The sequence below is a fragment of the Notolepis coatsorum genome (genome assembly GCF_963971535.1).
Source record: "Notolepis coatsorum genome assembly, chromosome: 2".
NCBI lineage: Eukaryota > Metazoa > Chordata > Actinopteri > Aulopiformes > Paralepididae > Notolepis > Notolepis coatsorum.
In genome coordinates, this window is record NC_140166.1 from 188184146 (window position 1) to 188207292 (window position 23147).

Below are 23147 nucleotides of genomic sequence, written 5' to 3' on the forward strand. Positions count from 1 at the left end.
TGCAAACAAGTCATTGATAAATGACAGGCAGATTAGACGCATAGCCATAATTTAAGAGCGAGATTATGCGTTCACAACGCTATCATTGAAGTGGGTGCTGGCATTCAATGGGGTTTCCAATGTTAATGGCTGGCACTCAAACTGTTAATCATCTTCCATTTATTAATTTGCTTAGATTTTTCAGGTCTGGTCAATTTTAGCATGGTGTTATTCAGTCAAAGATAAAAAAATGTTTATTGATATTCTCATTTGGTTCATTACAATTTACTCAAGCCTAGTAACAGACACAGTATTTCTGACACTGGGAATACATTCCCTGAGATCCATAGATGTCCCTAGAATCAGATACAGTACCAAGAACATGCAAATGGACCATATTAAAAAAAAGTCTGTAAATGTGTATTCTACGTTCGTATGGAATGAATGAGATAAAACAAAATTATAAAGAAATATATACAATTTAATAAATTTGAGTTAATTGTCATAACGTGATAATTTGCTGTGTAATTAATTAATGCGTTAAACTGACAGCCCTAATTATTAGATGACAGAACATGGAAAATTCTTTATACAATTATTTAATTCATTATAATTGAAACGCTATTGAATAATGAACATTAATTAATAGTTAATACAATTATTCTGTTACAGCTACTGAGCTATAATTTATACTATAGCTACTGTGCATCAATATCTTCCTTTTGAATGAAATAGGTTCAGGAGAGAGAGATGTAGAGAGGGAGAGAGAGCGAGACACACACACACACAGATAGACAGATATTCTTAGCCCCCCCTTCCCTCACAATGCGTTCCCAGTGATGGCTTACTGTGTGCGACGTGCATGTGCAAACGGGAACGGGACACACACCTGTGCAATAGCACACCACCAAAGTCACTGGCTGGCCCACAGTGTGCGTGTGCTAACTTCGCTAGCGTTATCAGCCATCAATATAACGTTATCAGCCTCGGTAACATTAGTTGCCTTGCCGGATTCCTCTTTCTCCTTGTCTCTCCTTCGCTCAAAATAAAAATGAATGGGCTTCATGGCTGGCTGAATTTTTAGCGTTGTCTGAATGTATAACTTGCCTATGCCGGTACCGTGACTTTCTTTTCCAGCGCGTACTGTGTTATCGTTTCCTTTCTCTCGCATGAAACTCGTGTCACCACAGGAAACTCTACTGTGATTGGAATGTTTATGCGGCTTGTGGAATGTGGGACTTGTAGTTTTTGAACGATTAGCAGCGGAGCGAAAAAAGCACTACCTACAGAGTTTGTAATCTTCACTCGTCTCGCACACTATGAGAGTAAATTATTTTTCCGGTTCGCAGACACATATTTTTAGGGGCAAATGTGAGTGAAATGCTCGCACTGTAGAGCATATATATAATTATATAATTAGTAAACTGTCTGGGGCTTTTTTTTGCCCCCCTTAACTGATTTTCGAGGGCATTTGGTCCATTTTTGAGGGCATTTTGCCCCAAGCCCCTGTCAATTTCGAACCCTGCTAGAAGGGATTGCGAAGTGCCTGGCCGGCAAACCGCCTTCGGTAAAAACATCCTCTCAGTCCAGGGCTGTTTAATCTGGAATGATCTACCCTTGACCATAAGAGATTATACATCATTTCCATCTTAAATTCAATCTAAAAAAAAATGGTTACTCGACAACCAAACCTGTGACCATGTATAGTCTAGTAGTGCACCTTGACAACATCCTACAACTTTATACTGTACCTTGTAGGGATGGGTACCTTTCACATTTGAACCGATACGGTACCGGTACCTGTGAATCGATACCGGTACCCAACGGTACCTTTTTTCGGTACTTTAGTCTCAAGAAATTTAATTTACCTACCTCAGTTGTGAAAATAAAATCCAAACTTCAAATAACTACAATTTCGACAGTTTTCGGCTTGCCATTGCTCCGACTACTTTGTTGTTGAATCAAGTCAAATCCTAGGTAAGCATATATTGTGCGTGTGAACGTTGACATGAAAAGAAAAAGGGTAAAAAAAAAGGAGAAATTTATTTGTAGTGTCCATTAACTCATTCACAGCCAGCCATGTAAGCCATCCTTGTACTCAATGGGCCACCGCTGTAAGAGATAGGGATTCTCAGAGATAGGGATCTATATTCTATATTATAGCTATGGAGACAATACTATGGCTCATTTGACATTAACTATCCATCGTTCAACATGTGAAAAAGAATACGCGAGATAACCCGACTTTACTCTGGTCTGGCGCCCAATGAGTTAATATGCTCTGTCCCGTCTAAATAAACAAATAAATACAATTTAAGGGGATGGGATGATTAAGTGGCCTTGATGTCAGAGACCTGATTGGGAATTTGGCCAGGAACGTCGGGGTACCCCCTACTCTTTGCGATAGGCGTCCTGGGTTCTTTAACACATTCAGCGCCAGGGATTAGTCTGGTCCTTGTGTCTAACGTGCCACGTTAAATTTGGCACAATTTATGGATTGAGTGTTCCAGATGCGTTTAGAAGTGGTCGGATGAAGCGATTTACTCGGCTCTGTCTAAATAGCGCCCGGAGGGATTTGAGTGTAACACGGCACTTGCACTTTGGCGATCTTAAAATCCTTTCCTATGGCAACACCGAGGTCAGTGGATGAATAATTAATAAAAATATCGAATAAAAGAAAAAACGACGAGTCGTGCAGCCCTACCTCCCACCCCCTCTGAGGAGCTAGCCAAGATGAGGAGCACGTTCAGCCACAGACTCGTACCCCTCCGACACTCCACCAACCGTCTTGGCCAGTCCTTCGTGCCAGTGGCCATCAGGCTCTACAACCGTGAGCATTGACTGCTGCCAGCGGCTGTAGAACTAACTGCTGCAGAACTTAACTATTAGGAATGTCTGACCATTAAGTGTTTCCGACTCTTAACCACCAAAACATGCACGGACTATTACGTATATCATGCCAGTTAAGGTACAGACCCTCACTTGCACCTTGTGTATACCGTTTCTTTTTCTCATATTTTTATATTTTTATTTTATTGACTACGTTATTTCCTTTTTTCTTCCATTACCCTGCCCATACCTGTACCTCCGCTCCCCATGCTGCCATGACTCCAGAATTGTTACCTGCTCTTTGCTAAATAATAAATATACAGACGACAGTGTCCCTCTGCTGAATCTTGCCATGTAACGTTAAGTTACAGTGGACTCCAAATCTTTTCCAAACGGCGATGAGGAGGAGTAGTAGAAGTTAGCACGTTGCTAACATCAAAACCAGCTACAGAGGGAGTGGGTGCTGAGAATGAGGGAGCCAGCTGGGGGAGTGCATTTTGAGAGCAAAACAATGGTGGACAAGTAATGTAATCTGTGTATGCCCGAACACAGAGTAGACACCGCCCACCGTGGCAACCCTGCCATGAACACAAGTTAAAATATTTTATTTTGGGGGTTCCATCATGACACAACAGCTTGTATACTAGTGGTGGGGGAAAATATCGATATGTAGTAGTATCGAGATACTTTGCGTGGCGATACTGTATTGATACAAGGACACCTTTTTTTGTATAAGGAAGTTGCATTGTTCATTCCAATACCTGTAATAGTACAGTAGTCCACAACACGCACACGTGTGCAATGTGCATTCAGTTAAGTTGGAATATGACTGTAATACAAACAGTTCAGTTTGTCAGGTACATGCAACACAGATTACATTGTTGACATCAGTCTCCTTGAGAATATCCCATTTGCTGCAATAAAATGATTGAATTAAGTGAGATGAACAGACTGAAAACTTTATTTTAGATAAAACATGTTGACAAAGTTTTACTTTGCAGTTGAAAAAAGGTAATAAATCGCAATATTAAACTATCGTATCGTGACTTAAGTATTGTGATAATATCGTATCGTGAGGCCTATTGTATACTAGGGGTGTAACGATGCATCGATTAATCGAAATGCATCGATTCTAATGTGTTTGATTCGATGCATCGATTTCAATATCTTAGAATCGATTATAATAGAAATTAATCAGGATTTTTTTTTTTCTCTGTTTCCTCCCCGTCCCAATTTAGTCGTTGTGCCAATTCCCCCCCCCCCCCCCTCCCCTACCTGGTTGTTGTGCGCATGTTCTCCTACTGGTCGGTACAAGGGAACCCTGAAGTATCCGCACGCTTCCTCCGTCACGTGCGGCGACAGCCAGTGGCTCTCTTCTCACCTGGCAGCGAGGGCTCTCATTGGTGAAGTGTAACGCGTGGGAGGTCACGCTGCCTTCCTCAAGTCCTGCCTCCGCTGAGCAAGCGCCCAGACCTGACCTGTAGGCGTCACTGTCCACAACGCCAGTTTCCCACCCACGGCTTCCCTCCCCCTAACCCAGCCAAACGAGTTAGTATAGCGATCAGCCCAAGCCAAGGCAATGCTGACTCCGGGAGACGAGACCGCAGTCTCTTGCATTGGTGACGAGCGCAATCTCCGCTACGCCACCTGACCGCTATTATTATTTATTTTTTATGTTTTTTTTGTGTGTATTGTTTTTATTGACCTATAGTCCATTCATGCTGAGTGAATCATTTCCCCCAGCCACATTTGTGTATACATTTTTTTTGGGGGGAATTAACTGATAGAAAATTTATCGAAAATGAATCGAATCGAATCCTGGTCAAATGAAGAGATTTCATGATGCATTGAATCGTTGCCTGAAGAATCGTAATCGAATCGAATCGTTGTGAGGTCGAATCGTTACACCCCTATTGTATACTGTTCAAGTGGGGGTTTTACTTGGCTAAGACTGATGGGTCAGCCATTGCCCGTTTTAAGAAGTCGTGACAGAATGTGTGCTTGAAAGTGAAAATGTTATACCAAAGTGAAGTATCATTTTACGATTTAAGTTTTGCCACTGGCTCCTTTGTTGCATGTCCGTAGGGCATTCAGCTGGTCCCCATTCTGTGGTTGGTAGCCGTTGTGGGTGGGTGTGTGTGTGTACATGTCCCTGGCCCTGGCCCTGTCATCAAGCCACGGTCAGGAGCCACACTCTGTCCCTAAGGTTAGCTAGCTCTGTGGAACATTCTGGGCTCAGGTCCCAGGGAATAGTGACATGTCAGCAGCCCATTCAAATGAACAGGCTGAGTGTTGCACTATGTTAGCAGGGGTGGGTGGGTTGGGGGGAGGGGGTGGGCACAGGGTGGAAGAAGTAAATTGGGTGCTCTGTTTTAACATTGCAGTGGTGGGCTAGAGAACGTGGCTCCATGAAAGGGCTGGTGTGGCTGGATAGGTTTCACTTTGGACACATCTTGTCTTAAGCTCTCGTCTTTCCAAGTTCAGGTTGTGTCAAAGAATTAAATTTTACATCAAAAAGCAAAAGCTATTGTAAATCATATTTTTCTCTCTACTGGAAATGACTATCATCCAGGTTTTGATTGATGAAACATTGAACTGGAAGAACTATATTCAACTAGTTTGCAATAAAATTACTGGTTTGGCTTTGTTCATACGAAATGTTTAACTATTACAGCTTGATTTCCCCAGCCTCACATACTGCAATATGACTTGGGCTGCCACTTATCCTATTAATACAATGAAGATGCATACTTTACAAACGCATTTTTGTAGATTTGCCACCTTTTTAGATGCTTGAGTAAACATGCAGACCCTCTCTTCTGTCAGCTCAATATCCTCTCAGTTTTCAACATATACTGTATCTAACTTGTAGGGGTGGGAATCGCCAGAGACCTCACGATACGATACTATCGCGATACTTGCGTCACGATACGATAGTATCGTGATACTAAATATATCGTGATACGCTGAAAATATTGTGTTTTTTTTTTTTTTTTTTAGCTCGAATTTAATTTATTACCTTTTTTCAACTGCAAAGTAAAACTGTCAACATGTTTTATCTAATAAAATAAAGTTCAGTCTGTTCATCTCACTTCAATCATTTTTATTTCAGAACATGGTATTTTCTCAAGCAGACAGATGTAAACACTGTAATCTGTGTTGCATGTACCTGACAAACTGAACTGTTTGTATTACAGTAATATTCCATGTGTGTGTGTGTGGACTACTGTACTATTACAGGTATTGAAATGAACAATGCAACTTCCTTATACAAAAAAACATTTTTTTTTTTTTTTTTTTATGAATAATTAAATATCGATACTTGGCGTCCCTGTATCGATACAGTATCGCCACACAAATTATCGCTTTTTCCCCCCACCCCTACTAACTTGTATTCTTATCTACAAATATATATATCAGCCTGTCTCACTTTCCATGTCTTGCACAGTGTTCTTCCAGATAAACTGAGAAGTACATATAGTACCTACAACACAAGATTTGCTATCAGGTGCACCTTCCAAAGTGTTCCGACAGTGCATACTGTCAACTATATTAGATACAGGGGATCATGACTGGAACAACGCAGACTAGTTGGCATGATACCTGCTGGCGCTGTTTGAAACTGTTGGCATGATTCTGTGGGACATGGCATATCATAGCAAAGTCAAAGAAGCAGGGTGATGTTTCCTGCCTTGTTCTCCAGAGCGAACGGTTTGTATTTTTTACATGAACTGTTCCATCCTTACTATTGAGAAATACAGTGATTGCCTCAACAAACTGAGCAGTTGTTCACCCTCTTTACTGGCAGTGGACACTCCCTATTGTTGTGGCATGGTGGCACAGTGGTTAGCACTGTTGCTTCACAGCAAGAAGGTCCTGGGTTCAAACCTGTGTGGAGTTTGCATGTTCTCCCTGTGTTTTGTATGGGTTTCCTCCCACACTAAGACATGCTAGGTTTCCTGCCATTGCCCTTGACCAACGTACTGGCATTACAACTGGAGTTGATCCCCGGGCGCTGCACTGTGTGTGGAGTGTGGCTGCCCACTGCTCCTAAATAGTTAGGATGGATCAAATGCAGAGGAGGAATTTCCCCAACGGGATTAATTAAGGTTCAACTTAAGTTGTTGTCTGCACTTTGACCGTGGTCAAGTGCTAGGGGATGGTTTCTGTCCCATAGGTCCAGGTTTGCATCCAGTTCAGACAGAACATTCCCTTTTGATATGCTCCATCACTTAGAAGGAGAGAATCCCCAAAATACCAGCATGTAAACATGTGGCTAACCAAGGGGCCTTTCAGTTCCCAATGAACGCCCTCAGATCAACTCTACAAAACATCCTCTCTGACCGAGGGTTCACTTGCCTTGACGTCACTAGCGTGTCGGATGCAGCGCTCGCTCCAGTGAAGGCATAGAGGGAGGCGGGGTCGGGCTGATTTTGAGTAGCTGGGGTCTATCTAGGTGGATCCATGCACAATTGACCTATCTCAAACCCTGCCCTCTTTTCTTGATCCTCCAATCGCTAACAAAATGTGTTTGTCCAAGGGATGCATCAGTTCTGATTGGAGCATCAAGAAAAGAGGGCGGGTTTGAGATGTCAATGAAACTAGCCTAGCCTATTAGGTAAGACTTGAGCAATTTGTTGTTCCTGCTGTGGGGTCTGTGTGAACGCTTCGGGGTAGGGATATAGAAGAGAACAATACTTCCCTTAAGTATTGTAGTGCAACCCCCAGGGTGCAGTATAACCTTGTATCCTCCTCAGCAATTCAATGTCCTACATAAGGACATAATGCCGTTGCCACCGTCTTTGCCACTACCCGTCTAAAATCTTGACATAATAAAATCTTAAGAGTATATATTGCCGAGCTCAAAATACCATAATATATCGTGTGATGTATTGAATGGTGACACCTATATTGTGGTATTGTATTGCCAGATTCTGGGTCCCTCATATGATCACACAGAGGGATACAGGGAACAAAATAACTGGGCGCCCATCGCCAAATGCGTGTAGATTTACCGTCTGGCGTCTAACAATAATAGTCTGCCCGCCAGCTGGCGTGTAGTTCATATCGATACTCTTATTTTGAAAATCCTGTGCAGGTCTCATTGCCGCCCCAAGCGCAGCTCCAGTCATAATATCTGGGCTCCGGCAGCTAGCAACGTTCAGGTTCATATGATACTCTTATTTTGAAAAACCCTTAGCAACTCCGCGAGTCATATGATATCCGCCCACTCAGTATTGTTTCTTGAAAACAGAGCAGCGTTGTAAACAGAGCAGCGTTAACACAGCAGTGCGCCTACAGACGCGAAATAAGTCTGTGATGTTTTTTTTCTTCTCACAACGAGTCCAATGCAGCTACATGCTTTGCACCGTCGCCATTCCTTTATGTCCACATCGCCCGAAATTAACGTTTATATACCAATCACTACAACGTTAACGTCGGCTAACAAGCTAATCCTGATGATCAGACGAGGCAGAGCCACAGTGAACAGCACTGAGGAAAGGGAAATGGGGGGGGGGCACTCTCCCCTTCCCTGTGTGTGTGTGTGTGCGTGCGTTTGGAAAGACGACGGAGTCACTAGTCAGGACTCAGGACAGGAGTATATTATAGTAAACTGAGGATTACTGAGGATGGACAGATAATGTTGATATTCAAATATAAAAAATTTGAGAGGAGTGGAAGTTTGAAGACGGACTACAATATGATGCAGGGGTGGTGAGTTGAAACACAGTGTGTGTGTGTGTGTCCCGACCCCACTTCTATGTTTCAATAAATTATTTGCATTTAAAACTATTAACGCTGACTCATTCCTTCAGTCCACTCAAAATTATGCTAATATTCCTTATGTTGTTTATGATATTAATTGAAAATAGCATATGAGAGTATTATATGTAATAATAACACATGGCGATATACTAAAAAGCTATTTATAATTTTTGGCTAGTAAAAAATCTGCCCGGCTGGTACTTTAAAAAAATCTACCAGCCAAATGGCTGGTAAGTCAAAAAGTTAGGTTTGTTCCCTGGAGGGATATAACGACTAGCATGAGATGGAAAAAACTAAAACGTGACCGTTGTCGAACCATAAAACCTTTCTTATCACACTGTGTCCACTCTGTATAATGTGCCTCATGTTGCTACTATTGACCATATTCACACTGTGTCCATTTAGCTCTTACATGTATGTCATGCTCAGGTTGGGATTCAGGTTGAAAAGGAATCCCAACCTGATCATGACATGAGAGAAAAGTGGCGGTCGTGCGAATATGATCAATGGCCCACTGCTCCGCTTTCCACTGAGGGCAGGGATCGGAGGATGGCAGCAACTCAACAACCCCCAGGCAAGAGGAAGCTTTATCTGGATTAGTGAGGCAGATAACTCCTCAGCCCAGCAATTTTACAATGCAAGTTTTCAAGTAAATTAAGCAGTCGTATACAATTTCTTTTAAGGGTCATCATAATACATTTTATTAAAAGAAGAGGGATAAAAAATTATTAGCTTAATACCATGAAATGTATTCTGATCATGGGTTTCATGCTGCTGTTCTATGTATGCAAAATTGTTACTTGAAAATATAAATTTAGACAACTTGTGATTTTTCTTCTTTTTTTTGTGTGTGTCCTGTAGCTTTTCTGTCCGTCTCCATCTTTCTGTAGCAGCACCATCATGTTTAACTATTGTCTGGTAGATGGATCAAAGCAAATTGAGACCACCAGCACTTCAACACGGCACTCGCTTTCAATGCTCTAGCCTCAAATGTTCTGGTGAGACATGACTGGTCTGGTGAGACATCACATATAGTTCGGGAGACGATTCAGAGGTGAAGTTGCAACATTGTTGCATTTTCTTTATGGTTGCTTTCACACTGACTGTACTTTGTCAAGCACACCAAACCTTCTAAACAAAGCCATGTGATTACACAGGTCAGCCTTTTATTGGACATCATTTGGAATCATATACCTGCCAACATGATACATTTACTCTGGGTTGCCAGAATGTGCAGGGGTGTATGAAAGGGACGGTTTTTCAATCTAATATGGCAACACATATCCCCCATTCATAGCCCGATTTCATTCATGTCACTACAACTTAATTTTTTTTAATTGGTAAACGGGAGATTACATAACCTGACGTGCCAGATGGTGGACCTTGGCTTGCACAAATGTTATGACGTGCATGTTTTACAATTCACTGTCTGTAATTAATTATGTGCCACTGTCTAATCTACTGTCACCTAAATCATGCATGCAAGGTATTTGCTTAACCTCTTACCTGGCGCCCCCAAAAGTGGATTTTTTTTTACTTTAACTTGAGGACTGCATACTTTTTTTGCAAACCAAAATACTATACTTTATACTTATAGCACATGCATGAGCCTGGTCTCTTTTGAAAGATAACATTCTGAAGTTTCTGATACTATAAAGGAAATTCACTTTTAGTGCTAATGAGATGGCAGTGTTTCCCCTATTTTTTTTTTCATAGGGGGTGGTAGGCCCCCCAAAACTACTAGTGTTTTCGCGGGGCGTGCGTGTCACGGATACGTGGTGTCAACAGTGTCGTCATAGACGCTCGCAGTAAGGCGGTTGTTAGTATTGGTGCATTTCTCTACACGGAGCTGAAATTAAACGATTGCACATAAATTAGGTAAATAAATATTAAGGTGATTGATTGAATGAAAATTGTATTAACAGATTGCAGAATGGGTACAATACAGTACGGCTCAATACACACAATTGTTAAGGGGATGCAGACCAGAGAAAGACTTTCGTCTTGTTTACATCAGGGTCCCCCATTTTCAATTCATAATGAATTGTAAGTAAGGGTGCAATTAGCACCGTGCAATCCATTCTTTGTGGATCTAGCCCTGAGACTTGTTACGTGCGATGCTAGTCAGTCTCGGAGTTGTCTCGGAATGGATTTGGTAGCTTTTTTCTGCGTCTCTATAGACCGTGCCGCACTACCGTTTTAATGTCTTAGTGAAGATTGATTTATATGAAAACCAATTTATGTATAATTTAGCTAGCTCGCCAACGTTACTGTGATTAAAGCAAACTTTAATAAAAAAAAATTGTATATGTCCAAATTTCATAAGAATCCATTCAGAAATGAGTGATTAGGAGCGATTTTGGTCAAAAAAAGAAAAAGGTCTACAGAAAACCATTGACTCCAATGCATTCAGCGGAAATTTCTCTTCCTGTTTGCGCTCGTGACTTTTCACCTAGATCCCTGATTCGCTCAGCCCCACGTGGGGTAGCATTGGAAAGCCACACTCATTGATTACAACCCTGTTCAATCATTTTCGAGATCGCCAAATTATTGACGGAGCTAGAGCATCGGGAGTCGGGAATGGTATTCGAAAAAATAAAGTCTGCCGTGTACTTCGGCGCACACCTCACATATCGGCATGTAACTCGAGAACCGCTGAATGGATTTTGTCTCCTGAAACTGCAATCGACAGGCAACAAATAGGGCTTTAATTCGATATATATATTGTATTAAATAATATGCACACCCGAGCCGTTAGATGTTGCCAAAGTGGCGCGTCGTGCCGGTGGGCAAATCGTCCTTAAAACGTCCCGGGCCCGGGTTGGTGCCAGTTAAGAGGTAATATCACAACATTATTTGGCTATTTTTTTACTTTATTTACTCAAAAATTATAACATTATGATGATAAAGTCACATATTTGGAAATATACAGGAAATGTCAATCCAAAATAATCCAGTATTTTTTCATAAATTGCAAGATATGACTCGTTATATGCATTATGCCCAAATCGTTCGGGTTGCTCGCCTGAAACTCCAAATACTTCCAAATCAATACCATGTACATATGTGTCTTCACAAAATCAACAAGGGGGGGGGGGTAGTTTTAACTCAAAACTGCGATCGTTACCAAAAGCATGTTTTAGGTTCGGTAAAATACGACACTGTGATCGCTACAAAAACATGTTTTAGATTCGGTAAAATAGACATAGAATAGACCTTACCTTAGCCAGAAGGTACTCCAAAAAGAATAATCCCAGTGATCCCATCGCGATCGCGATTACTCGTGTATATGTGTATACGACATGTATACAGGAAATAGGTTTGAGGCGATAAAATCTCCGAGCGACCGCTCTGTCCTGATTCCCTCCGAGGGGGAGGAGTTCTTGCAGACAAAAAAGTGCCCCCACACTAAACTATCCCAGTTCAAAAGGTAGGCGATACTGCCACCTGGCAGGATTCGATCGTCATTGCAATTTTAATGTAGGCAGATGTGCCAGGGAGACCCAGGGAGCTCCGGCCGAGTGTTTGGAACAGGGATCAAAGGAAAAATATCAAAGGATCAAAACCCGAGAAAAGTCGGGTTTGGCACTCAACCGTTGGCGACGAAACCCGACTTTTCTCTGTTTGGCGAGCAAAGACTTAAGTGAACGACATGTTTCTTCACGCACAGAACGCTGGGAAAACAAATATGCAGCCACCTTGGAACACCCAAGAAACCAAGGATTCGCTCTGCAAAGAGTCTGCATGTTAAAAAAGAAAGCACACTGAGGCAATGTATTGAAAACACATGTGGTACTGCTTGCGGCCAGCAGTTGCCAGAAATGCACATTGTCACTTTAAAGTTTCACCTACAGCTTGTAAAGTGAACTTGTTTTAGTGCTGTTACAGCATGTTCACAGCGCGTTTTGGCCAAGCTGCCAATAACCTCACTTGTTACACTTGCTAGCTAACGGCAACTGCTTACGTTAGCATGGCCAGAGTACGTTCTGCGGCACCAAGACATGGCTATGCTGCCCATCAACCTTAGGAAACATCGCTCCGGTTCTGTTATTCATGATACTGTTCCACATTTGGTGCGTGTAGAACGCCAAAACCTGGCTCTAATGTCAGATTACACAAGCAGATATCACACTAACTTCTTTGGGTTAGCTACATTATAGACCAGTGGTTCTCAAACCACGTGTTGGGGGAAGCATGGTCAGTGGAGCTTTTAGACTCTTGGAGCCGATCCCAATACCCCCCCCCCCACGTAGTGTAGGGTTTCCCGATTCTTTTGTGGGTCTAGGAAGTGATCATGTAACTCCAACTGACCCTCCAAATGGAGTGTTTTCAGATGCTGACTCTACATGGAGGGGTAGAAGGGAGAGCATAAAGGACTTTGGTTTCGGTTTCCCTTTTTCTTTCTATTTCGCACCATTCCAGAGATGATTACAACTATTTCCACTGCTCCAAATCCAGAAAGAAATGTGTGGTATTGTGTTGATGGTGTAAATGATGGTTATGTCAGTTTAACGATCGAATATGGCAAAACTGGACAAACCGGACGGTTTTATAGAACGGCAGTAATGTAGGAGAGACCTGTACGGTTACGGAGAACATGTGGTGTCTCGTAACTCGCAGGTGTTGTGGAGATATTGAGGGAATAGTCGTATTGTGTGTTTTTATCTCCAGATCTTTCCAAAGATTTCACTTCCACTACATACAGTAATTTTTTTTTAAGTATACACTGTAAATGTAAATAAAGTGCTGTGTTTGATACATATAATAAATATGTTGTGAGGTTGTTGATAATGTTTGGTTCTACACCTAAGAAACCGGTGCCATCAGGAGCTAGCTGCTCTAACAGACACTTTTTATTTCCCACACACATAATGTCAACGGCAGGGATAATGCTTCCGAGCCAGAGAATGTCATTCTTTACCAGAATTACACAAATCCATGCTAGTTTGCACAGGCTATTTCTGGGTTATTCTGTGGAAGTGTCCAGAGACCAGAGGAATTTGGCCGTATTGACCGTAATTGTCCCTCACAAGTTGACCAGACTTATTTGAGCCTCATCTGGGGGCTACTGACAGCTGAAAATATGTGAAAAATGTCAGCACCATGAGCTCCGTCCATTGGGTGGCTGGCTGGGCACCAACCGTTGGCTGTCGCTCTGGCATTGAGAGAACCAACACACACTTTTACTGCCCGGCAACTGGCATACTCCTCAGTTTTATACAAATTGCGTTTGGATATGTCTGTCTTTTGTCATTTTATCTGTCCGTGTATATCTAGGTGATTACGGGAATATCAATATGATAACGGGTCTGGTGCTGTTGGGAGGGAAACTGATTGAAGTCGATGGCCTGCTGCTCGTTTTGCATTTCAATCCGGTGGCTCTTTACAGAAGGCCTCAGGGTTTCAAAGAGGGACAGCTCGCTGGAGGAGCATTGCTGCTTGGCAGTAGTAGGCTTGTCCTCCCCATCCATTTGTAACATGTCCAAAAACAACACTGGATTACAGGGCTAAAATGGGGGAGAAGGTCTCTGCAGACTTTGAATTAGGTAATGTCTAAGGCTGAGACCACTTATCAATTTATCGATAACTGCGTGAAATTGATAAGTGGCGTCACTTGTCGATTTTTTTATTTAACGTTCGTTTGTGTGTGTCACATGCACTCACTGTAGTTTTTGCGATGCTGTAGTTGGCCCACGACAGCGAGTCATGCTAAGCGCGCTGCCAGTAGCGGTCAGGAAGATGCCGTAATAATAATACAAAAATTATATATATATATAATGTATATATATATAATAATAAAATCGATATTTATCGATAATTTTGTCCCGATTTATTGATTCTTCCAAATGGCATATCATCTCAGCCTTAGTAATGACTACTACCAAATGTCTACTGCACAATGCATTTTCTAACACTGTTTTCTTTGTTGTTGTTGTTCTTGGCTCTATTATTCTATTTTAATCTTTCAAAAATGTTCTTATGTACCCCATAGGGCTGTCTTAAATACTTCAAAGCTTCGTTCGATGGGCATGGGATTTGAATATGAAAATAAAATTCGATTATAAAAATATATATATATATATATATATATATATATATATATATATATATATATATATGGTTTTTTTTTTTTTTTTTTTTGCTAAATCAACTCTGCCTCTCTTTGTTAATTACAACAAGCAATGCTGTTTGTTATTTAAGATGAGGTCGGACTCGGCACTGACCGATGTGTTCATTGTGCTGCTTTTATAAAGCCTCAAATGTGACCGAGTCCAGGGTTTGTGCCACTGCCTACATGTCTTTTTCCAGATTGTGAAAGTACAGAATGTAAGCTTTCAAATGATGTGTCATACTTTGAAATATGAGAATGTTTTGAATATCATATATTCATTTAAATCTTGTAACTCAGGCTACGTTTAGACGAGCGTTTTGTGAACAGAAACTGCAAAAGTCATCTTGCGGTTTCACTTTTAATTTTACGTTTTGGGGTGGAATTCTCCGTGCAGACGACGCTGTAACGACGGAGCCCCGCTGTCACACGATTGGCGCATATGTCACATGACGTGCTGTGAAGACCCGCCCTACTCTGCCTCTGATTCGCAGACTGTGGATGGGGAATGTGATTGTACCAAAGCAGAGTCACTCACAGACAGTGGGTCCACTCACGCCGCGGGACAGATTATTGTGTATTTAACCCTTTCACTGCCACACGACAGCCGGTTGTGTGATAGTAAAGGGTTAACCTTCTGTCGTGTGGCAGTGAAAGGGTTAAAAGTACTGCCAATGTAGCCTTCAGGTGATCTCCGTTGATATAGTCAGACATACTTGCTTTGTTTACGTCTCGGCTACTGGCGCATACCTGCTACATGTGATGTAAGCAGTACGCGCGACCAGAGCCGTGACAACCCTTTCGTCATCGTTTTAACAGATTTATACGGTTTGACAGTTTAGACGAAAGCGCAAAGCTTTTGCGTTTCTAGGAATTCCACCCTGGAAGGTAGTCTCACTTTTTTGCGGTTTCACCCCGTAAAAACGCAGTTTCCGTATAAACGAAAGGCACATCCGTAAAAATATTTTTGCGGATTCACCTGCTAGCGTTTCCGTCTAAACGGGGCCTCAGTCTGTTGTCTAAAACACTCAAGGGGAGAAAACGCCTCTCAAAGATGTTCACACTTCAGCTAGTTTGGGGGGGGGGGGCGGGGGCGTGGACAGCACAAACTGTGTTTCAAAACGGCCTTTTTTAAACACAGAATTCTTACAATTAGAGTTATTATATCTGTTCGCTGTTGTACTAAATATGTTCTTCAACTCTCGAACTGTAGTTATATATATATAATTAAAAAAAACTTTTTTTATTGTGTCTATCTGTCATTTCACGCTGGCGACTTGTAGGCATCATCACCAGACTGGGTCACAAATGACGGCTTACAATATTTCATGAAAGCAAAGTGTTTCGTTTGTCTAAGATTTTAAAAGGTTTAAACTTTACAGCACTGACAAAGTTGAACAAAGTGCTGTACAAGTACAACATAAAAAAAAAATCAATATAGATTTATACTGTTATAAGTTATAACTTCATAAAGGACTGGGGCGGCTATGTGGCGTAGTGGGCAAGGCACTCGCCACGAATGCGGAGACGCTGCGCTCGCCTGTTCGAGCCCAGCGCTCCACATTGCTTTCAGTTTAGCTGGTCGTTCATACTAATACACATTGGCCGTATTAGGGGGTGGGAAACTGATGGGTGGGGATCGGGCGTTGTGGACAGCGACTCCTACAGGTCGGTTGGTGCGCCTGCGCAGTAGAATCAGGATGTGTCGGGGGCAGCGTGAGCCTCCCACGCATTACTCCTCGCCACTGAGAGATCGAGCTGCGCAGGTGAAAAGATGCGACTGCTGTTACCTCAAGTACCGGAGGGGACTTGTGCTATGTATGACTTAGTCCACATTGCAGTCGGCTTGTGGGAGGCAAGAAACAGCGTTCGTGACAGGGGAGGGTTGAATTGGATGATACGAAATTGGGATGGGAGAAAATATAGAAAATGGGAGAAAAAGTGGATAAAAAAAAAACTTCATAAAGGACTGTAACCAACACGTAGGTTAAACAGTGACTGGGACTTCATGAATTGATTTATTGTCATCCGACCTGTATGAGTAGCTAGGTAAAATGCTACTTGGGAGCATTTACATGTCTGCAGGTGGTTTTGGTGTTGGATGTTGTCGGGTACTGCAGAGTGTTCGACTTCACACTGGTTATTCACTGCTTGTGCTTGCTGACGATATTACAATGGCATTGATCCAGTTGAAACCTGTTTTTGTTGTGTCGTTTTTTCATATATATTATTTTGTGAATCATAGCTTAATCATTTCTATTTTCTTTTCCAGGGCCTCTCGTCACAACCGTTGATCCGATTTACTGGAAATCAAGGGGTAAGAGTATGCCTCCCTCTACTCCAGTCTCTCTTGCTCTGTTCTCTCTTTCTCTTGCACACTGTCTTTCTCTTTTTGTCTGTCTCACTGTGGTCCCACTCACTCTCCCCCTCTCTTTTGCTCAGTCTCTCTCTCAGCACATACAATCTCATCAATGTACATGATAAGTAGTGCAAAATCTATTTAGGTTTCAGATATTCTCGTAAAATATTTAGCCTCTGGAGTCTTGAGCTGTTTTGGGAGTTGTTGTGGGGGGCTACTGTGGGTTGTATTCGGGGGGCTTGAGGTCAACAGCAGGTGCAACATACAAGTGCCATACACTGTCAGATAGCTGGGAACTTATGGAATCAGATGCGGCTCTACACTATATGTCAATTGTTTTATATACATTATGTGATGAACATGGGCTTGGGACATTATCTAATTCTAATAAGTTGCTCCAGCTTTGGGGGCAATATCAAACCATTCAAAAAACCACTCAAAAAAGTTCATACTGTGATTTGGTATCAATAACCTTTGACATCTGGAGATAAAAAAAAAAAAAACATTTCCTTTCTCCGATTGGATGGCAAGCCCTTTTTCTTTTACTGAAAATGGCTCAGAAAACGTCACTTATTGTCAATGTACCAAGGCCAGCCATCCATCCTCTAAAAAAATGACCAAGGTTTCTGCTTGTAAAGTTTCATGAGGCTCTGAATATCCTAGAGGTCACAATAGGTCATAGTGAGGTCAAATTAGGATGACAAGCGAACATTCGTGAGTTCTCTGCCTGCAAGTCATACTCAATCTTGTGGAATGACCCACTGGTGCACAGTTACATGCACATGCCAGCTTGCGATGTGACTCTGCAGAGTAGAAAATATTTAAACTTTTGAGCGATTGATCCTTTGGAGCTGTAAGGTTGTTACCCTGGCACGCAGCAGGAGCTGCAAAGTTGTTGCCCTGGCACACAGGAGCTGCAAAGTTGTTGCTCTGGCACACAGGAGCTGCAAAGTTGTTGCCCTGGCACACAGGAGCTGCAAAGTTGTTGCCCTGGTACACAGGAGCTGCAAAGTTGTTACCCTGGCTGCAGTGCCGTCTGGGAGAAATGCGAGGCCCTTTGCGAGATTTAAATGCGAGGCCCCCCACTAAAGGTAAAAAAAATATATATATATATATAATTTTATATATTTTTTTAATTTAATTTATTAACGAATAAACAAATATATTTTTTTTGCATACAGTCAACGTATTCTTAAATAATAGCGCTGCCCGAGGCTGGGCATACAGTCAACGTATTCTTAAATACTAGCGCTGCCCGAGGCTGGGCATATGATAGTCAACGTATTCTTAAATAATAGCGCTGCCCGAGGCTTGGTGGCAATGCACCTGTACAGTCGTACACCTGGCAGTAACAGGGAAAATAAACAAGCTTAAAGCCAGGTTAATTGTTCAAGCACAACCGTTGTGTGCCAAAACCAGAGTATAGTCGGGTTTTCGATCGTTTTCATAGTTTTTTTCTTTTATTCGATTTTAATATCCTATACACTCTCACGGACCTCGGTGTTACCATTGGAACTCATTCTGAGACCCTGAGAGTGCAATACCGGCCGAATCCTGCTAGGTGGCAGTATTGCCTACCCTTTGAAACCTTATTTCACACTGTGACTGTGTGTTACATTGTATATGGTCCGGGCGGAGAATTTAGACCAAGCCAAGTGAATCGCTTCATCCGAGCACTTTGGAACACGTTCAGCACACTTCATGCATATTTTGTGCCAGTTCATGTCAGTGACCCGATGGACATCAATACTGGAAAAATCGCGATCAGACAATTGGAATATTCTTCTTGGGATACCTCCTAGTAAACGTAAGGACTATATGACATCGATCCTACTTTGATCCAACAATGATTTCACATCGATCGCAACGATCATATGTCACGTACTCCAAAACGTATGCCGTTGCTGACGATCAGAGCATCAACCCCCCCCCCCCATAATACCTATTATATACCTTTTGATTTGGAAATAGTAACGTGTCCAGGCAAGCAACGCGAACGCCTTTAGCAAAATTCACATAGCGGTCCATAACGCAGCTTCCAGGAATTAGCCAGGATCACAAACTATACAATATTCACCACGGGATACCACACGAACGTATACATGAACAGATTTACTCTTTTTTTACATGTTGTATGAGAAATAGTGACTGTCAAATGAGCCATAGTATTGTCTCCATAGCTATAATATAGAATATAGATATAGCTCTGCAATCATCGTGACGCACAGTCAAAATCCCTATCTTTTAAAGCGTGGCCCATTGACTACAAGGATGGATCAAATGGCTGGCGCTGAAAGTGTTAAGGTCTTAAGTGGAGTTGCAATGAAATGTGCTCTTAACTTTTGTCTTAAGTCCGCTGGCGAATGAGACCCATTGTTATTATTCAAGAAAGAAATTGCTCTAGTATCGGTATCAGCAGATGTCCAAATTCAGGTATCGCTATCGGAACTGAAGAAAGTGGAACTAGTGTTATTGTTATTCATCTCCAGCAAAACAGTCATGTCAAAGAAATATACTGATTGTGCAACTGGGAGGACTGGGTGTGTGAGTGCAGAGGAATTGCAATGTTTTCATCTTCTGCTTTTGTCGAGTGAACACATTTTGAACATTGAATAGTGACTACTATCCTAGGTCTATCGTGAATTAAAAAAGATTGCCATCTTTTTTTATTGCTCCCTCTGGGAAGAAGGGTGGTTAATGCCCTCATTACCTGACCAAATAGTTTGTGTCAGGTCGGGTGGCATCGCGGCGTCATCCTCCTCCCTCAATAGTAGCACCAGTACTGTTGCTGACTGTCGCTGAGTGCTCCTAGTTGTTGTATGTTGCCAGTGACTGCTGGCTGGATTAGATTTCCTGTCATATTCTGGCAGCTATATCCGTGACTGCAATTATGGTACATCTGCACAGAGCAGGAAGAGACACGACTACGCCGGCTTTTAGACTACCAGGCTGGATGGGCAGGTTCTCTGTTGCTAGGGCCAGGAGGTACAGAGGGGGCCAGGAGTAGTATTTCCCTAAGGTGACATTTTCTAACTTTGGATCTCAGAAGCTTTTTTCCCCAGAGCTTACAATAATTTTTTATAAGAACACACACTACGGGGTGCTCCAGTAGCACACCATGTACCGCGCTGCGTCGCGGAGTACCGTGCTGCGTCACGGATCGGTTGACTCCGAGTTCGATTCCCGGACCCGCCGTCATTTGCCAAATGTCTTCCCCTGCTCTCTCTCCCGTTTCACCCTGCATCTGTCGGTCATGCTTGACCAGGAAAAGCGATAACCGCTAAAAAATGAAGTTAAAAAAAAAGAAAACACACACTACACTTAAGGCTCTCACATAGTCGGGCGGAACGTATGCAGACCGGACTCCCCGCGGCATGTCTGCAGTCGTTTGAGCTTTCATAGTCTAGCGTACCTCCACGTACCAATTTCCTACATGTCTCGCACCAGTTTACTAAATCTTTTTCACGCCGTTTACACTTCTGTCATGGCGTCGTCATCCGATGTCAAAATAAAGAGTCTAGGTTATCTCCATTTCGAAAATAAATAAAACTGCCAGTTTTACACTCTTCATTTAGAAAAGCCATTCAAACTTCTCAAGTTTCTTCAGATGATGAAAAAAGACATGGTCCAAATGTATATGAATTGGAATGGATGACGATTAGCGATAGTAAAACAAAATTTAGCGTCATCTACCTGCCAACGTTTTACCGGACCAATCCTACCCATTTAACCATGATCCTGCATGGCATGGAGTGAGTGTTCAGAGTAAAATGCAGATCGGTGTCACATTAAATGCAGGTCGATGTCAACCAAAACACAGAGCAGCCTTTTGTGTGACACCAAGTGAGCGGCGCGGACGTCCGCGCATTTCGAAAATTGGAGCTTCGTGCTTGGAGTCCGCTTTGAGTACGAGCGGACCTCCGCGGAGTCCGGTCCGTGTACCTTCCGCCCGACTATGTGAGGGCCTTTAGGCTATAGGTTTTCTGTTTGCATCTTGGTGTTAATATCCTTATATTTATTTATATTTGTTTTTTGGCATTTTTATTGCTTTATTTCGGATACAAGTCCGGCAGAGAGGAAGGATGGGAGAGAGATATGGGGGAAGACATTCGGCAAAGGTTACCGGGTCCGGGAGTCAAACCTTGCTCTAAGGGGAGGTCTAGTCTACTGTAGCGTATGTGGCTAATTTACATATTGGCCAATAACAAGAAATATGTCTAGTTTTATCTTTATTTATAAAGGTGCACCCCTGTTATCATACATTTAGCATTTTCCGTTGGTCAGAACTCTAGTAAAGAAAGGCACTCTCTCAAACAGAACTTCGGGGTGGCTTCATCAGTTACATCATATAGTAGATGAACAATCTCATTCAGACTATCACTACTTTTTTAGGTTTTATCAATTCATTATCTCAGCCAGGCATGCAAAGTTTGTTCGTGTCTGTGGGTCTGTCTGTGCATCTATCCGGAGCTAATCTCGCCAACTACAAGGCTGTGGTGGATGAAACATACCACATAGGATGCAGGCCAGGGATGTAACTTCTGGAATATGATCCTAATTGACCTGATGGGGGCGCTATAATTAAAGGTCAAATCCTAAATCCTCCCACACGGACATCGATCTATCCTCACTTAACCTCTTAAGCCCTAGCCATATTTTCAGAAAATCCACCTAAAAGTACATACCCAAGTAATTGGAAGATTGCTCAACTTCTACAAGGGCCATTTCCATGTTCTTGGTAGGGATACTATGGACCTCAAGGAATGTATTCCAAGTGTCAGAAATATTGTGTCTGTTACTATGCTTGAGTTAATTGTAATGAACCAAAGGACAATATAAATAGTTGTTTATTTTTATTTTTTTTGACGGTGAATAACACCATGCTAACATTGACAAAGTGAATTGCCACTGAGCTCATTCAGCACCTTTTTGAGATAAAGTGTACTAAAGGTCTACTCTAAGTAAATTAATAAAGGGCAGATGATTACAGTTTTTTTTTCTAGATACAGTACTGCATCTTGCCACCTGGACACGTGCTATTTGAAATATGAATATAGAATATTGGGCCTATAAATTACCTTATTATGGATCAAATCTCCTCTTTCCAATGGCAGTTAAATCTGGATTTAGTATCACCAGGTGCCCCTGACAGGGCAGCAAGACCGTGAATTTAATCTACTGTAAGTACAGTTTTGTATAATGTATTATAATTTTCTATAATGTCCATAGCTCTGCCATTTTTTACCGGATTGATAATTTTTTCCTAGGCGTTAACAGAATGATAAAGAAACAATATACGTTGTATTTTATGAGGTTTGTTCTACCCATGAGATATAAACACAATTTTCACATCAATATTTGTCCATCGAAAGCCCTGGGTATCCTCTTTCTTAGGACTACAATGATTTAATGATGGGCTTCCTGTCCTTGCGTCGAAATCGTCGTTGTTCTTACTTGCTTGCCTGGGTAAATAAAGGTTATAGAAATGTCAAAAAAAAAAAAAAAAAATGAAAACCGATACCGATATTTTCCACATTTTAATGCCAATATCGGTAGGCCGATAATATCGGACATCCCTACTTAAAATCATTGGTAAACAAATGTAGTGCTGGAAATATACACTTTGACTGCTATTTCGATAGGGTTAGGGTCTTTACTCTTGGCTACATTTGAAAAATACGGACTGTGTTGATCTATTTGTGACATGAAATAAATCTCTGCCCGAGCGGGCTAAAGCCTGAGCGGGCTAAAGCCCGAGCGGTCTGGTACCAGACCGACAATAATTTCACGCCATAAATAGATCAATACAGTCCGTATTAATTAATGTAGCGTTTTTTCTTTTTTTCAAATGTAGCCAAGAGTGGGCGGCTAGGTGGTGTAGTGGGCAAGGCGCTCGCCACCAATGCAGGAGACGTTGGGTTCGAGCCCAGCTCTCCGCATTGCTATCAGCTTGGCTGGTCGTTCATAATAATACAATTGGCAGTATTAGGGGGTGGGAAGCTGATGGGTGGGGATCGGACGTTGTGGACAGCGACTCCTACAGGTCGGTTGGTGCGCCTGCGCAGCAGAATCAGGAAGCGACGGGGGCGGCGTGTCCGTCCCACG

General features: G+C 42.2%; 1 protein-coding gene across 1 annotated transcript in view; it reads left to right on the top strand.

The window, feature by feature from the left end:
- Positions 1 to 23147, top strand: part of ell (elongation factor RNA polymerase II) — a gene marked incomplete at its 5' end in the record, with an annotated part of 91633 nt that overhangs the window by 36733 nt on the left and 31753 nt on the right. The window contains one exon of the mRNA XM_084307349.1: positions 16956 to 17000. Coding sequence (XP_084163475.1) covers positions 16956 to 17000 — 45 coding nt within the window. The remainder of the gene's footprint in view (positions 1 to 16955; positions 17001 to 23147) is intronic.